The following is a 17,636-nucleotide window of genomic DNA, read 5'->3' on the forward strand; positions in this document are numbered from 1 at the left end:
CTGAGTCTAATTTGATCAATTAGCATAGGATTTAGGATTTAGTTTTAGATTTATTTTTCGGGCCTACTTAAGAGTTTATCCAACGGACTTTAATTTGAAAAATATGAGCTACATTGTTTCAATTTGCTTTTGGCCTAGGTCTTCCCAAGCCGGCCCAAACTTGGGCTGGCCAATCTTCGGCGAGTTGAGTCAATTCGACGGTCCGCAAGATGAGCAGCTGAGCGCGGCCGACATATGCGGGGACGGTCCGATGCACTTCCGCGGCCCATTGGGCGCAGCGTAATCAACGGCGACGACGGCTCGACGCTAGGCGAATCTGAGCCGTCCAATCTAATGGACAGCTCCAATCGTCCCTGCGCCGAATGAAGCGCCGACCGGGGAGAGGGGCAAAACCCTAGCTCCCAAATCCCTCTCTCTTGATCCCATTTCTCTCCGGCGACGAGCGAGCGGAACGACGGTGGTCCGGCAAGCTGGTGCGCGCGTGCAGCGACGACCGTTGAGCGGCTCTTGCTTCGCCGGCTAGGGGGTGCACCCGAGGGCGGTGCAAAGCCATGCCACGACGTCGGCGGTCCAACTAGGTGGGCGTGCAAACGGCGACGAGCGCTGAGTGACCTGGACCTCGTCGGCGGTAGGGACGACGCCAAGCCGACGCTTCCCGTCTTCGGCAAAGGACGGTGGAGGGGTGCTCCAGGACAGCACGTGCGCAGGGAACCTGACACGACTGCGAGGAGGTGAAGGTGTGGCGGTGCCGCTTCCCGAAAAGCTCTGGGTGAGCTCAGGGGCTTCAAGTCCGGTAAGTAACCCGAACCCTTAGCTTAATTGATTTGGATTTGACTCTTATGGTTCTTACCCGAAATTAGGGTTCTTCAAATTTAGAGAATTTTGTCGGGAAATTACAATATATTTTATTCCCTCTTTTCGAGTTAGGGGAGTTTCAATAATCTTTTAATTTTGGGAACTTCAATCTAGTTTATCCCTTTGCTCAATTTCGTTTTCTTGCTTTGGCTGGCGTTTCATCGCGCGGGCAGGGACGTAGGACGTTTTTTTTTCTTTTTTATAGTAGAAGTTTTTTTTCTCTTTTTTTGTTTTTTCTCGCCTTTATTTTTCTCCACCGAGGAGTCGGATTTTTTTTAGAGTCGGACATTTTTTTTTGCGATGGAAGTTTTTTTTTCTCTTCGTTTTTTGTTTTTTTCTCTCTATTTTCCACCGGAGGAGTCGGACTTTTTTTTCCTATCTTTTGTTTTTATCGCTTTTTTTCCCAACGGACGACGGAAATTTCTTTTATTTTTTAAGTAGTATATAGTGTATATATATATATATATATTGAGATTAAGATAATATAAGATTTTCACGGACGACGGAAGTAAATTGAATCAAACTTTCTTTTTTTTTGTTTTATTGTTTTTTCGCCCTTTTTTGGTTATTACGGACGACGGAAACTTTTTTAATTTTTTTAAGTGGTAGAGATAGAGAAGATAGAGATATATAGCACCGTGTCAAATATAATAGGATCCGATTTTTTTACCGCGTCACACATAATTCTTTTTTTTTAATCCGACAGATTTGTTTTTTTTATTTTATTTTTTGCTCTTTTTTTTTACCGCGTCCACGCGGATTCGTTTTTTTGGCTGGTCGTTTTGTTCACCTAGTTTTTTTTTGCGCCCGTTTTTTAGGAATCAGACAGATTTCTTTTTTATTTCTTTTCACCCTTTTTTTTTACCACGGAATTGGATTCGTTTTTCTTTTTCTTTTTTTCGCTCTTTTTTGATTGGACAGATTTGGATCTTCTTTTCTTTTTTCGCCCTTTTTTTAGTTTAAATTTTGAAGTTGAATTTGATTTTTTTAATTGCATCAAATCACTAGATTGGCATTTAAATCACCAATGGCACAAATATAAAAAGTTTTACTTATAAATTAATTTTAGGTAGATTAATAAGCCGTAGGCCAAATGATTAAGAAATGCATATTTTGTTCAATACCCGCTTGTTGGACGCCGCATCATTTGACTGGATTTTTGCACCTATCGCTTTGCTGGTCCATGCTGTATTGGAGGTCTTTTGATTGTGATCGATAATGGTCAAATAAAAATAAATCTTATCAAAATTCTAGCACAGCCATTTGGTGTCAATGTTTTTCTTCAGAATGATAATTACAACAAGTAACCCAATCCTTCACCATTTAAGCTACAACAAGCCAACCAAAGCATGTAAAATCTATGCAATCACAGTGTCAATTACTTTTACTGCCCATTCATTCCATCAACATCACTAGCAAAAAAAAGGAAACATTTTACCACAATAAAACTGATCAATTCTGGGACCTAGTTCCTCCTTGTGCTTCTAATGAAGGATGCAGTCATGGTGATCTCTCTTAGCGGTTTGTCGGTGAACCGGATAAGATTGTAGGCCCACGCGCCAGCGACTGCGCCGAAAACCGGGCCGGCGATGTACACCCAGATACCGGTATACCGGCCGAGGATGATCGCCGGTCCGATGGTCCTGGCCGGGTTCATGGACGCTCCTGATATTGGCCTGCAGATTATGTCCAATTGAATATTATTGTCATTGACTAAATTGAAGAAATCCATATATGACTAGCTAAACCATACAGAGAGAATAGAGCATGTACCATGATAATACGGAGTAACTAATGTCATTAAATGACTTTTTCTGCTGTGCAAGTAGAGGTCATTTACTGCTGTGCAAGTAGAGGAGAGAAAAAAATGTGTTTCTTTGCAGCATTGGCATAGTTTATCGAGAATTATTTCACAGAAGTTTCCTTCTTTTGAAAACGGAGGCGGTAATAAATGTCTCCAAAATATTTTTTTAAAAAATAAATTTATATAAGTACTTATAGTATTACTACACCTACTTATAGACTTTTAACTGCAAATTCAATATATTTTGGTCATAGAAAATGAAAATTTTGCTGGTTTAAGAGTATAGATTTATCACAGTTTCCTGTTTTCTTTGCTATATATTAACGATGAATCTGAAACTAGAATTTTATATATAAGTACAGTAATAGTAGAAATGCATGTCTAATTATTTTTAGAATTTTATATAACACCTTGTTAGTGTTAGTGTATACGGCGAGAGCACACCCGAAACTTGTGTACACATTCTCGTTAATACTGTTTATAGATACTATTGCTGCTATCTTTAATGGGAGCGTATCCTATGCACACAGGCCCTCGCGTGTACACACCATGTACACCAACTAAAAATTTTCACAAAAAATTCTAGGAAAATTCATAGATGTACTTTTAATAGTATTACATCTACGTGCAAAGTCGCATATTCAAATTCATTCTACATAGAGAATAACAAAAAAAATAAAATTCTGATAAAATTGCAACCTTAAAACTGTCAGATTTTTTGTTTTTTTGTTACGGCTAAAATATAATGAATTTGACATTAAGATTTTAACCCTAGGTGTAATACAATTGAAAGTATGTGTATGATTTTTTCTATATTTTTTGGTGACATTTTTTAGTTGGTGTGCACGTGTGTACACGTGAGGGCCTGTGTGCATAGGATATGTTGCCATCTTTAATATATACTGTTCATATATAATGAGGATTATATTAGAGATGGCGACTCTGTTAGTCGGCTGTACATGTCCTATTAAATGTGCTACAATTGTTCTTTTGGAAAACATGCTTCTAGTTAGTCCATAAGGTATTTATGCCTATTGGTGTTCCAGGACCCCTTTATCTATATTATAGATATTTGTCTTTGTAAGTTGAAAACTCAGTCATACAAGTAATGTTTTCACATTGGTACTTGAATCTGCATAAATATAGACATCAACTTCTTTCTACAGTGAGGATCAACAAACTTCTTTCTACAGTGGATAGGGCTAGCCTATTCAACTTCATTCACATTTCAGTTTTATTATATTTAAAAGTTATTAGCAGACGTATTATGAAAATAATAATTGTAACATGCATTTTTAACAAACACAAATTAGTAAAACCGAATTTCTCAAAAAAAAGAGGTACAATATCCGTCCCAAAATACTTGTCGTTTTGAGTTTTTGTTTGTAACGTTTGATCATTCATCTTATTAAAGAGATTATGGAATTATTATTTATTTTGTTTGTGACTTGCTTTATTATCAAAAGTACTTTAAGTATGACTTATCATTTTTATATTTGCACTAATTTTTTAAATAAGATGAATGGTCAAACGTTGCAAGCGAAAAGTTAGAATGACATCTAATTAGGTTAGAATGACATCTAATTAGGAACGGAAGGAGTAATATCAATGGTTCAAGATGTGTACCCAGCAAAGAGCACATTTACTAAGACGGTAGCTCCAACGGCAAGGCCAGCTAGTTCACCAATCTGCAAATAGGAGGAGCCATGAGTATTCAGTCTATAAAATTACTTTGAAAGAAATGAAAAAGAAAACTCATTCCATGCATTATATATTGGGTCAACTGCTTGTATGACTAATGTTGAAATTAATGTCAGAAGAGTGGCTTGTAGTTGCAACTCCCAACAAGTCACTAGCTTCAAATCTTGAGAGCGACTAGCAACTATTTTGGTAGAAAAATAGGATCAGGGCGCATCAGGATAACGATGGCGATCGTCTTAATAAAGTATGAATACCATTTTGTAAACATATATGGTACAGTGATTTTGTACTTGTACGCGCACCATACTCGCATTTTTCTCGTCTTATACTCCTCCCTTTTTCTCCCTTTTTCTGCATTTTTTGTAAACATAAAGTCGCTATATGATTTTTGAGACACTTCTTTCATATTTTTCTCGTTTTACACACTCACAGCTGATGAAATATTACTACTTTCTCCAATTACACCTTTGCTGATTGAAAATTACTACTCTCTCATGTTTTTTTTTTCTTTTTGCTGAGATGGCTAGGAAGAATTACCGGCTATCTGATGAAATTAAGATGGGAGAGGTGCGACATATTTTTTAACCTTTCATTTAATCTGAGGGAAATATAATCAAGTCTGAAATATGAAACATGCGTCTACATAGTGAAAGTCACCAAACCATTGCCAACCGAGCAAGTCATGGTTCTCTATAAACGAGTGCTATTTTCAACATATAATAACTGCAAGGCATTAAGACAATTTTTTACACTTTATTATTTTTGTTTACAACTTTAAATGACCATTTTCTATGTACCAATGTACCATTACTAATTGAATACTCCCTCCATTCAACAAAGACCTCATATTTGAAACAATGATGTATTGTAAATGTAATGGAGTTTGAAAAAGTGAAGGACATTTTAGTCTTTTTTTAACTTTGTACTGATGTACGTGGGATATGTTAAAAATAAACTTTTTTTAGATGGAGATAGTACTAACCTCTCATTTTATTATTAGAAATGATTTATCACTTCCTATGAGCTATAATCGTATAGCAACAAGATTATAAACCATTATAAATTCACTGTCCTCATCTTTCCGTTCTGCCTCATCAAAATCTCGCCATTGCTATGATCTGATACCCCCATCTCCCCAACACACAGGGCACAAGGGCATAGGTAATGGTCGATCCAAGGCCCGTCGACCACAGGCAGCCGCCTAGGCTAGTCAGCAGATCACATCACTATGATGACTTCTATTTATAGCGTTTAATAACACCCATAATTGTTCATACATGTATTCAAGATACTTTGTATTTGTTTTCATATCTAAATTATAAAAATATATAAAAATTAATATGGTACGAGCATTATTCGTTCAATCCACTCCGTCATCACTACTTACCGATATAACTCAATGTGTGTTCGATAGTAGTGGTTGGGAACCTTTTATCTTCTTGTACGTAAAACGGAGCAGTGGATTAATGAATGACTAAATAAATATTATCTTAAATTTTAAAAAAGGATTAATATGATCTTTGAAAACAACTTTCAAATATAAATATTTGTGCAACAAACGCATCGTTTAGCGATTCAAAAAAAACTTACACGCAGAAAACTACTAGTACGAGGAACAGTTCGGAAGAGGTAACATTGAACACAGTTTGGAAAACGTACAAGAACAAGAATGGTTTGGAGAAGGATCAAACTCACAGCTCGGTTGTCGGTGGCGACGCCGGAGACGACGAACATGAGGTAGAAGGTGATGATGAACTCCATCGCCAGCGACTGCACGTCGGACCCGGCCGGCGCCGTCCCGAAGAAGTGCTCCGGCGCGCCGCCGAACAGCGCCCGCAGCGCCGCGCTCGCCGCCGCCGAGCCGGCCACCTGCGCCGCCGCGTACGCCGGCACCCGCCGCCACGGGAACCTGCCGCAGGTGGCGAACGCGAGGGTGACCGCCGGGTTGAGGTGCGCGCCGGAGATGTGGCCGACGGAGTACACCATCACCATCACGGCGAGCCCCCACGTGATGCAGATCCCCGGGAACGTCACCGTCCCTCCCGTCCTCTTGTTCACCGCCACCGCCGCGCACCCCGCGAAGATGAGGAAGAACGTCCCCAAGATCTCCGCGATCACCTGCCCCCCCATTTGTGTTTATCAAAACCACAATAATCTCAGATGCCAATTGTTCATCGCAGAATAAGAATCAAACACACTTTGATTTTACAAACAGCAATTCATCATCATCATCTATCATTAGCAGCAATGTCGCGTTCATCGTTTGATCCCAAGATTGACAACAATTGCTTGTCATAGTAGCCAACCCAATCCTAATTTCTGTGAAAGCTACTATTGCTGCCGATGACCAAGACGCAATCATGTTGAAGACTTGGCTCCATGAAGGCGACAATGACTCGCAAACAAGAACAGATAATTCTTTTTTGGGATTTTGCCGTAGCCGCAACAGTATATTATTACTGAAAATTTTGGATGCTACTACCACATGCGCCTCTGAAAACAAGCCACATGGGAAATTCTGATCTTGATCTTTCCTTTGTCTGTTATAGTGTTGTTATGCTACTGAATTCTTTATTGTTCTCTGCAGAATTATTGTAGGGTCATAGGGATTGGAGAACTTGTTTGAGCTTGGCTATACATTCCAGGATCAAAGGGAAATACTACATATATATATGAGAGGGAAACTCAAGATGAATTTGATCAAAATGAAACCATCTTGGTCTGAGATGTGCACATACCTTCTGCGCGAATTGGACAGAGAACATGGGGTGGTTATTACTAGAGCTCTTGCTTCCTCCTCCATCTTGCTCTGAATTCTCACACCTTGCTTGATGATCTCTGCTGCCTTCCTCCATAGCTCTGGTTTCTTCATGCTGGCCATTAACTCCATGCTCTCCTCCAGCCATCTCTTCTCTCTCTCTCTAGATTCTCTCTCTCTCTCTAGATTCTCTCTCTGAAATCTCTAGCTATGATCTTATCCTGTTCTTCCTCTACTGCTCTGAACTTCTGAATAACTGAAGATAACAAGAAGATGCAGCTTGGTCTCTACTATTTATGGCCTCCAGCTCGGTGTGAACATGCATGTGTCCAACTCTTTGCTCGGTTTCCTGGATTGACCACCGTTTTGTGCACGGATATAAGGTGTTAAAAGACTACTCTACTTGCAAATTTGCAATCTGTCCTCCAGGTTCCTCAGAAATTCAGCATCAAACCGCGGATATGTGTCACTGACAAGCGGGACTCCCAGAAAAATAAAATGGTTGGTGGTGCCCAAATGTCAGTTACCAGTCAAGATTTGCCTTAATAGTTAATACACATCAGTATCTGAAGTCTGAACACTTGGTTAGTATGCATAGCAAGCAAGAAAGATCTCCATATGAAGATAAACAATAAAATAAAGTTTACTTCAAACCATTATTTGTGTCACGTTAATCAGCAGGCGCGTCTCGCTGTCAGGCTGACCCGTTTTGACAAAAAGATTTTCTGACCAATGCATTGGCAGATTGCCCATAAAGTAGACTAGTTCCGTGTATGCCTCACCAGTACAGTCACGGTACAAGCTTTGCTCTTAGCTTCATGAAAAGAAAAACGTTCACTGCTTTTTTTCCCCTTCGTAATCTGTCAATTTTACTGTGGTATTAAAAATCGGAGTTCTTGACAACTATCTAATATAGGCATCAATATACAAAAAAACAGCATCAATTTTACTGTAGTATTTTGGTGTGGTGTTGGAATTGAAGTTCTTGGCTAATTTCTAATATAGGCATCAATCTAAGAAAAGAGTACTCTCAATCAAGTTTCTATCTTTTCATGAGAAAAAAAGGTTGTAATTTTGCTGATTGTATTCATTGAAACAATCACTAATAAAGAAGAGATTGGAGTGCACGGAATGTCAGTAATATAGTATGATATAGTTTAGGCTGCAACGTTCGCACTAGTCACTTTCAGAAATTTTTAATGGGAGCTAGTCTCTTTCATAGCAATCAGTTCCAAAAGAATTTGTTATTTATATAGAAGTAATTCAGCTAAAAAGTTATTTGACATTCAACATGTTTATTTCATAATGCTAAGTCATTTGTGTTAAATCTCACAGAAGAAAAACCGTTTCTGCTTAGCTCATTAGGATTTTTGGTTCCTTTCAGAGTTTCAGGGATAATGCCATAATGGTGATTCAGGAGTACGCAATACGTTGTCTCTGCAGTTTGAACACAAGAAAACAAGTACTAGTATGCCTTCTTTTTTTTGTTTGCAACGCACAACAACAAAACTAATTTCAAGTAGCTGCGTCATCTAGTTCACGTCCCTTGTTCTTGTCTTTTCATCTAAAGTATTCCAATATAGAGGAGCCTGTAAATTGTTCAACACTATACTATAATGTTGGGAAGTTTCAGAGATAAAAGGGATGGGTTTCATTTCCAAAACTCTCTATAGAACATGAATGGGAACTGCTCAATACAATACACACTTTAAGTTACTCAAAGCAGAGTCTCATGTCCACTAAACAAAATTTGATCTTCAATTTAACTAATCTCGGAACACCCAGTTCAAGTTAGTTTGCACTGAAGCTGATGATATGCATAATGTAGGAGTATTTCACAATCTGCCTTTCAGGAAGATCCTGAAAGGTTGACCACCATGTGAATACCCCCAAGTCCTAACCAATTCAAGAATTTTACAACAAAGGGGAAATTTTTGAAATGAAATTGCTAAAAAAAAAATCCGTCTACTATACAAGTTAATCGAAATGCAGAAGCCTGTAACCGATGCTATACACCTGCGAAGTTTCAGACATAAAGGGATAGTTTACATTGCCAAAATTTAGTAAACACATGAACTTTATCTGCTCATTGCCCAATGGAATTTACTGAAATCAGATGCACATGTGTAGCAAACAAAATTTGTTCTCGAATTTCTCCAATTTCAGAACATTCTCAGCATTCTAGAATCCCCAACTCCATTTTCAGTTTGTGCTGAAGCTTTTGAACTACTTCATAATATATTTCCACAATCTTAGAATTTACTGAAATCAGATGCACATGAGTAGAAAACAAAATTTGTTCTCCAATTTCATAACATTCTCAGCATTCTAGAATTTCCCAATTCCAGTTTCAGTTTGTGCTGAAGCTTCTGAACCACATAATCCATTCCCACAATCTGCCTTTCAGGAAGATCCTGAAAGGTTCAGGTAGCCACCACTATATGAATCCCAAATCCCTAACCAATTCAAGGATCTTACAAGAAAGGGGGAAAATTTCTGCCATGAAACTGATTTAAGAAGCTAATATTTAGTAGTAGGCTAGTAGCCACACCTTCTTCTTCTTCTTCAGCTCGCCTCGACGATTTCCTTGTAGCGCTTGATGGCGTCGCGGACGTCGTCGAACTCGGCGGCGATGGACAGGATCCCCATCACCCTCTCCAGCTCGTGGTCGTCGGCGTCGTCGATGAACGGCGCCACGGGCACGGCGTTGTCGGGCTGGAGCGAGTAGGCGTTGGGGTTGTCGTCGACGATGACAGCGCGGCGGAGGTCCCTGCCCGTGGCGGCGAGGTCCTTGACGAGCCTCCCGTCTCCGGCGTCGCGGCAGGCGCCGCGGTAGAGGCGGTGGGCGAAGAGCGCGCCGCGCGGGTCGAGGCGGTCGAGGACGAGGGAGGCGTACTCGGGGAGGCCAGCGGTGAAGACGACGAGCTCGAACGCGGCCGCCGCCGCGGCGAGGAACGCGTCGACCCCGGGGCGCTTGGCGACGTAAAAGGTGACCGCCTGTCCCGCGATGACGGGCCGCACGGCGAAGTCGTGCCGCGCCCGCGCTGCCGGGTCGGTCTGGGAGTGGATGAGCGTCTCGTCGAGGTCCAGGAACAGCGTCCTCCTCCCCGGCGACACCGGCGGGAGCGGGAGCGGGAGCTGCGGCGAGACGGCCGCTACCTGATTCGGCTTGGGCGTTGGAGGAGACGGCGACCGCGGCGGGGAGCGGAGGCGGCGGAAGCCAGCGGCGGCGGCGCGGCGCTTGGTGGGGGAGCCGAGGACGGCGAGGCGGGCGAAGAGCTTGAGGAGGCGGCGGCGGCAGCCGCGGAGGGAGGTGTCGAACGTTGCGGTGAGCGACTTGATCCTCCCGGGGCTCCCGCGGCGGAGCACGCGGCGGCGCCTGGCGGAGGCCGGCGAGGGCGAGGGCGAGGGCGTCGGCTTGGTGGGGCTGCCGCTGGCCGCCCTCGGCAGCGGGGACAGCGGCTGCTTCGTGGGCGTCCTCGACACCATGGCGGAGAGGCGCGGTGGTGGGGGGAAGTGGGGGATTTGGGTTTTAGTGGAGGGAGGAATTTGCAACGGTCGGGAGGGAGAAAGGGGGGAAGTGGAATGGTGTGAATGTGATTTGATTTGGTTTGGTTTTGGGAGGGCAACGCAACGGTCGGGTAGGTTGGAAGCTCATGCTGCCAAGGCGCCAGCTGGGCTTGCATTTTGCTACAACTTCAATGGGTTTGGCGCCTTGGAGCGGTGGTTTGTAATTAATGGTTCAACAGTCAAACATACTCCCTCGTCCATGATGTAGTTAGGCCTTGTTATAGATTTCAACTTTTTTTTCTTTAAATTTTTAACTTTTCCGTCACATCATTACAATTTCTTCAAACTTACAATTTTGGTGTGGAACTAAGGCCTGGTTTAGTTCCAAACTTTTTCTTCCAATTTTCAACTTTTCCATCACATCAAAACTTTCGTACACACAAATTTCCAACTTTTTCGTCACATCATTCTAATTTCAATCAAACTTTCAATTTTGGCGTGAACTAAACACACCCTAAACACGGATTCAAAATTTTTTCTTCAAACTTCCAACTTCTCCCGTCACATCAAATGTTTGGACACATGCATGGAGCATTAAATGTGGATGAAAAAACCAATTGCACAGTTTGCATGTAAATCGCGAGACGAATCTTTTGAGCCTAATTACGCCATGATTTAACAATGTAGTGCTACAGTAAACATTTGCTAATGATGGTTTAATTAGGCTTAATAGATTCGTCTCGCAGTCTACAGGCGGAATCTATAATTTGTTTTGTTATTAGTCTATGTTTAATACTTCAAATGTGTTTCCGTATACTTAAATTTTGGCACACGAAAAAACAACCTAGGCCTAGGTGAAGTATCATTTTAGAATTCAAAATTTATCATAAAAACTTATCACTTCAAACTATTTTATACCTCAAAGTATCAATCCACCCTCAACCATATTTAGTAGGTATTATAGTCTTTTTATTTTAAACCTTAGGGTGTGTTTTAGTTAACGCTAAAATTGGAAGTTTGGTTGAAATTGGAACGATGTGATGAAAAAGTTGGAAGTTTACGTGTGTAGAAAAGTTTTGATGTGATGTAAAAGTTGAAAGTTTGAAAAAAAAAGTTTAAAACTAAACACGGCCTTAATACTATAGGCTAAACTAGCTAAAATAACAAGTATTTTCTGATAGAGGTAGTACAGTGTATGATTAGATGTGTGTTTGACCAGAGAAGAAACGAGAGATAAGATACGTAAGACGTTAGCATAGGATTAATTGATGATTAGTTATTTTAAACTTAAAAATGATTAATATGATTTTTCTAAAATATCTTTTTAAATAATTTTTTTAAAAAAAACACACACCGCTTAATAGTTGGGGAAATGTGAACACGAAAAAGATGAGTTTTTCGTTTCCTTTATGCTTCCCTCAAACACAAGAAAATTGACATTTTGGCATCTCTGGAATGTGGCTTGGTTAGAATGCCACTTTTAAACAAAACATCTTGCTACAAATGTCATTTCGACCATTTTCTTTTTTATTTCCAAATTTTTCCACCGTTTTGCTTTTTTTTTTTTTTTTTTGCTGTGACCCAAATGCCCTATGCCTCGATTAGCGATTAAATGGACATAAATGAATGAGAAGCTTCAGGGAAAAAAAAAAGATAATAGCTACTGTTAAAGTGTTACCAGGTTTACTTACAGTTCTTGTTCATGGGCCGCAGCCCGTATACCTGATGGAGGCGTAGGCAGATGTAGTGCGTACATTCTTGGCCCATGGGCCTAGTGGCCCAAAGGAAAGATAATCTCCTGCACAGACCTAATTTACGGCCATTAGTTTAGTTTCCAAGCTAACAATTCCGCCGCCTGCCCGGATTCACAGAAGCACTTCCCCTTCCCCACGCAGCTGCCGCCGGTTTTGAAATTTGGGGTTGTGTTTTAAAATTTAGGCAAAGTGAAGAATTGAGGAGAGTAAAATGGATTTATCCCTTTTTACCATATCACACCTAATTGTTTTTTAAGACTTTGGGTGATTGATCTATGTGTGGTTTCTCTTCTCCTACAAACCTATATTATCTTAATATTTGTATGGATATTGTAAGGCTGTGTTTAGATCAAGGGTGAAAAGTTTTAGCGTGTCACATCAGATATACAGACACATATTTGAAGTATTAAACGTAGACTAATAACAAAACCAATTACAGATTCCGCTTGTAAACTGCGAGATGAATTTATTAAGCCTAATTAATCCATCATTAGCAAATGTTCACTGTAGCACCACATTGTCAAATCATGTAGCAATTAGGCTTAAAAGATTCGTTTATATTTAATACTCTATACATGTGCCCAAACATTCGATGTAACAGGGTGGAAAATTTTGCCAGGGAATATAAACAGGCCCTAAGCTACAAAGCAAATCCACTACGCGCCCCATTTTATTTGTTGCCATACAACTTTCCTGCAACAATGTGATGTGTTTCATCTAGTAAGTAATTCTGAAATTTTGAACTAATATATAAGGCTAAATTGAGTCTCATTTTTGTATTTTATTAATTTATAAACTGTATAAATTAATAATTGCCGAGTATATGATACTATTCACTCAATTTTTATGTGGTTCATTAATCTTTGTTCTTACCATAATTGGTGGCCAGAAAATTTATTCATTTTTTCGAAGAATAAAGTTTGACAGTTACCAAGTTATATATATACCAGAACTTTTCGATCTTTTAATGAACCGTTACAATTCAACAATCCTTGCTATATTTAATTTATTCATTTTTTTCTCGTGTGAATTTCTTATGAGTCACAGTACTACATCCATTTCATATTATAAATTGTTTTGACTTTTTTTCTAAGTCAAATTTCTTTATGTTTGACCAAATTTATAGAAAATTAAAACAATATTTTTAATACAAAATAAAGAAAGTACTAAATATGTTCAATGTTAGATGTAATGAAACTAATTTAGTGCACTCCATCAGTTTAGATTATACGTCGTTTTGACTTTGGTCAAAGACAAACGGTTCTAAGTTGGACCATATATTTGTTAAAAAAAGTAGTAACATATTCAACATAATATAAATATACTATAAAAATATATCAATGAAACTAATTTGGTGTTATAAATTTTACTATATTTATCTACAAACTTGGTCACATTTTGAGTAGTTTGACTTTGATCAAAGTTAAAATGACTTATAGTCTGTAACAGAGGTAGTACTATATTTTATAAAAACTTGGTCAAATATCCAAGAAGTTTAAATGAAAATTCACAATGATTTATAATATCAAACGGAGAGAGTATATATATTTAGAGAGATAGAGATAGGTTAAACTTCTTTTCATGTTCTTTTTTCTGTAACTTTGCACGGTGGTATTGTTTGCCCATATATATATGCATGCTTAATTAGTGTCGTCCTACACGTGCTACAAAAGGACCTACATAAGTGCCCTATAGTTATGTTTAGTTATACTACGTACATTGCTTTTGTTTTCCTTCCCAAAATGATGTAATTTTAACAATCTAGATCGGTTGATAGGTAATAATAGAGACAACGACGGTGAGTGACGACGGAATAATATAGTACAGATGGGTGATGCTCGCATGTGCTGTTGCCTACATGTATGCCGTCAAAGTTGACATAACTTTAATTTGGTTTGGGTGGAGAAGGGAGAGTGATCCGTAGAGAGGAAAGGACAACATACATATCCATTTCCTCAACTTGCGTGTTTCTTGTGAATTCTTATCCCTTTTATCCCGATGTTGCTTCCCTAATTTACTCTGGGATATTATTATTGTTTCTTCATCTCTCTCGTCCTGTTCCATTTTAAGGCTGTGTACGATCAAGGTGTGGTTGGGAACTAAGGTTGTGTTCGTTGCTACCTCTTCCCAACTCTTCTATACGAAAGTTGCTTAAAAAATCATAATGATTCATTCTTGAAAAAAAATTTGCTAATACTTACTTAATCACGCGCTAATAGACCGCTCCGTTTTCCGTACGTGAGCGATTTATTAGCATACAGGAATAATTAAGTATTAGTTAAAAAATTAATATGATTTTTGTAAAGCAACTTTCATATATATATATATATATATATATATATTATAAAAACACATCGTTTAACAGTTCGGAAAGTGTGCGCGTGAAAAATGAGGGAGTAGAAGTTGGGAAAGTGTTGAATCCAACTCGATCTGCCTAATTGTGTCATTTTTTCCTCATCACGGCACAACTAAATACATGCCTGTTTCGTGATGAATTGTTCGATCTGGTCATGTGGTAGCAGAATGGAGAATAGTTGTGCAAAGTGAGGTGTGAAGGGGATCAACCAACAAAAGAATTTCATTGCAGAGAGAGATTGGTGCGAGGATCAGCTAATGGATTTCCGCAGAGCACCATCAAAACCAGGGGTTCCCATTTTTGGTACCACTGCCATCAGTACGTACTTAGACTACAAACGTACTAGCTGTGTACCAAAGTCATTTTCATTTAGTGTAGTTAACAACTCATCATGGATCGATGAGTGCAAAATTAATGCTATCTTGCAGCCGTACGTAAGCAAAACTTTGTTCAAAAGGCAACATGCCCTAACCCTAGGACACTTTGCTTCTGTCATCCGTTGCATATATATGCATAAGTATGTGATTTGGTATCTTGATTAATACTACCTCCGTTTTTTAATGATGACGCCGTTGACTTTTTCTCACATGTTTGATCATTCGTCTTATTCAAAAATTTTATGTATATATTTGCATAAAATTTTTGAATAAGACGAATGGTCAAACATGTGAGAAAAAGTTAACGGCGTCATCTATTAAAAAACGGAGGAGTATATGCTAGCCACACTACACACATGCATGCATGCACATACATATAGTACTAGCAAACTAACATGGTTCTCCCACTTTTGATAAAGTTTGATCTCGTCATCTCACCGTGAGTTTCCACAGCAACCAATTGAGATCGATCGGCCATTTGCACATCTGCTTTCCACGTAATTTCATGTCAAAACGCATTGACCACAATATTTTTTGTAAAGACAACGGATGGGGTTTGGACGGCAGATTCATGCATGCATGCTCTCTCTTCATTTACTAGCATAATGCCCGTGCGTTGCAACGGTTTTTTTTCTCTAATTATCTAATATATTATCATTAATATTATATTATGTTTTTCTTTCGACAGGATCTATGGCATGTGGGGGCTAAGAGACAAGTAACTCATAGTTCGTGGGTCCTGCATGCATGGTACTTGGGTGGTGGTGATTCACCACAACCACTACTATCTTTTATATTAGTATATATACATGCTGTGAACTTGTGATATTATAAAAGAACATATGTAGTATATATATTGCACTTTATGACAATAAGCTAGGCCATTAACTAGCAAATCACAGGTGGAGAAAAAGGTAGTTAAAATGTAAGATCAATTGTGCACAAATAATATGCGTGTCAGATGAACAGGCGAGGTCTACCAAAGTGGAGAGCACACTACCTAGCCAGGAGTCAAAAGGGAGAATATTAATTGGATGATTGTATCACAGAAAGCTAGAGCTATCCCAAATAGTTCCCTTTTGCAGATTTGACTTGTGATGAGTTGGAACATTTCCCTGGAAAATATGCTGAATTTGCATCATGCTACCTCTTCATTGGGAAGTAGTCTTGTCAGATTTGTTTGTTAGTGTTCTAGAAATGACAGGGCATCCAATTAACTTGCTTCTGATTGCCCCGAAAAAATGCCACTTCGATCTAATTTTGTAGGAAAATAAAAATGCAAGACAACTTACAATTCTACCTATATGTTCTGAACCATGCATTCCTCGCAAAAAAAAAAGCTATATGTTCTGAAGCATAAGGTTTTCAAGGTACATATGATAGTATCCACTAAGTACACGTTTTATAACTTGCAAGTTGCAACAGAAGTCAATGCTGGTCTTCTATTGTAAAACGAAATACAGGGTACATGCATGCAAGCATATGATCGAGTATGGTGACCTAACTCAAAGTGCATTATGTACAAGCATTTGCATTTTGCAAAGGATTTGATCATCTGACTTTTCATGGTAAAGTCAGAGGAGCATATATCTGGATATATTTTTTCTATGTAGCCCTTTTCAAAAAACATATTTCACATATAGGCCCTTAAAAAAACTTATTATGAAAATGAACCGAAACTGAGTGCTAGAGTCCTTGGCCTCGAGGTAAATTACACGACATCTCAAGCACAAATCTTGTTAGTGCGATCCCTCACCCAGTCACCCGACTTCCCACTCATCATCCTAGATTCCATCAAGTCTTATTACTAATTAAATAAAAACAAATTAGGGAAAATGAATGGTAATACATTGATTTGTCAAAACTTTTTCCCAAAAAATTGACAGTGGATTAATAGGGTTTAGGGGGTGGTGGAGGAGGGAGGGACCCACATCCTCTGGACTCAATTTTTTTCATAAATAAAAATAAATTAGCGAAAATGAATTATGTATAGTACATTTCCATTTCTCGGGTTTTCCAAAATTTTATAGGAAATCTATAGGATTCGGGGAGGGGTGGGAGGGGAAAGAAGTTGTTTCATAGGTGACCGACCGAGGGTTGGTGTCAAATAGACTTTTCGGCATGCATGTGCCAGATTAATTTGTGCCAAGATGTTCAATCTCGACACCAATGATGAGTCCCTATACGCAGTAACTTTTTTGAGGATCTATTTACAAAATATGCTTTCTAAAAGGGCTAAGATGTCAACAATCCAGGAGCATATATATACATAGTAATTGTGAATTTGGGACGCTTACAGCCGTCCGATTTGCATTTGAATGGAGGAGATCGATCGATTTGCTACAGTACCATGATGTACTGTGATAATAATGATACTTTTATAATGCTGCTGCTGTGAATTACTGTAGCGTCAAACTCAATACAAATTACTGTCCCACTCTTCCTTTGTTGCCCTAGAGTCGGAGGATGCATTTCCATTTGCACAACTTACAACTATATTCAATTTTGCCTTAGTCTAGTC

At 39.2% G+C, this 17,636-nt stretch overlaps 2 protein-coding genes across 2 annotated transcripts; both read right to left on the reverse strand.

The window, feature by feature from the left end:
* Window positions 1-2,055: 2,055 nt before the first annotated feature.
* On the reverse strand, window positions 2,056-7,485 carry LOC127772817 (aquaporin NIP1-3). The gene is made up of 4 exons (XM_052298798.1): window positions 7,099-7,485; window positions 6,056-6,478; window positions 4,286-4,347; window positions 2,056-2,531 (listed from the first exon to the last, which is right to left on the reverse strand). The coding sequence occupies exons 1-4, from the start codon at window positions 7,264-7,266 to the stop codon at window positions 2,321-2,323; spliced, it is 864 nt and encodes a 287-aa protein (XP_052154758.1). The 5' UTR covers window positions 7,267-7,485; the 3' UTR covers window positions 2,056-2,320.
* Window positions 7,486-8,209: 724 nt separating this feature from the next.
* Window positions 8,210-10,707, reverse strand: LOC127773112 (uncharacterized). Its single transcript, XM_052299131.1, has one exon. It carries the CDS (start codon window positions 10,605-10,607, stop codon window positions 9,684-9,686), a length of 924 nt encoding a protein of 307 aa, XP_052155091.1. The 5' UTR covers window positions 10,608-10,707; the 3' UTR covers window positions 8,210-9,683.
* Between the last annotated feature and the right edge of the window lie 6,929 nt (window positions 10,708-17,636).

The sequence above is a fragment of the Oryza glaberrima genome, chromosome 5 (genome assembly GCF_000147395.1).
Source record: "Oryza glaberrima chromosome 5, OglaRS2, whole genome shotgun sequence".
In the NCBI taxonomy this organism is placed as follows: Eukaryota; Viridiplantae; Streptophyta; class Magnoliopsida; order Poales; family Poaceae; genus Oryza; species Oryza glaberrima.

Excerpts from the sequence above, each read along its gene's own strand:
- LOC127773112 (XM_052299131.1), bottom strand. The coding sequence starts at position 10,607 with ATGGTGTCGAGGACGCCCACGAAGCAGCCGCTGTCCCCGCTGCCGAGG.
- LOC127772817 (XM_052298798.1), bottom strand. The coding sequence starts at position 7,266 with ATGGCTGGAGGAGAGCATGGAGTTAATGGCCAGCATGAAGAAACCAGA. Across the intron at positions 4,348-6,055 it reads TCGCCACCGACAACCGAGCT|ATTGGTGAACTAGCTGGCCT; the intron begins GTGAGTTTGATC and ends TCCTATTTGCAG. Across the intron at positions 2,532-4,285 it reads GTAAATGTGCTCTTTGCTGG|GCCAATATCAGGAGCGTCCA; the intron begins GTACACATCTTG and ends CATAATCTGCAG.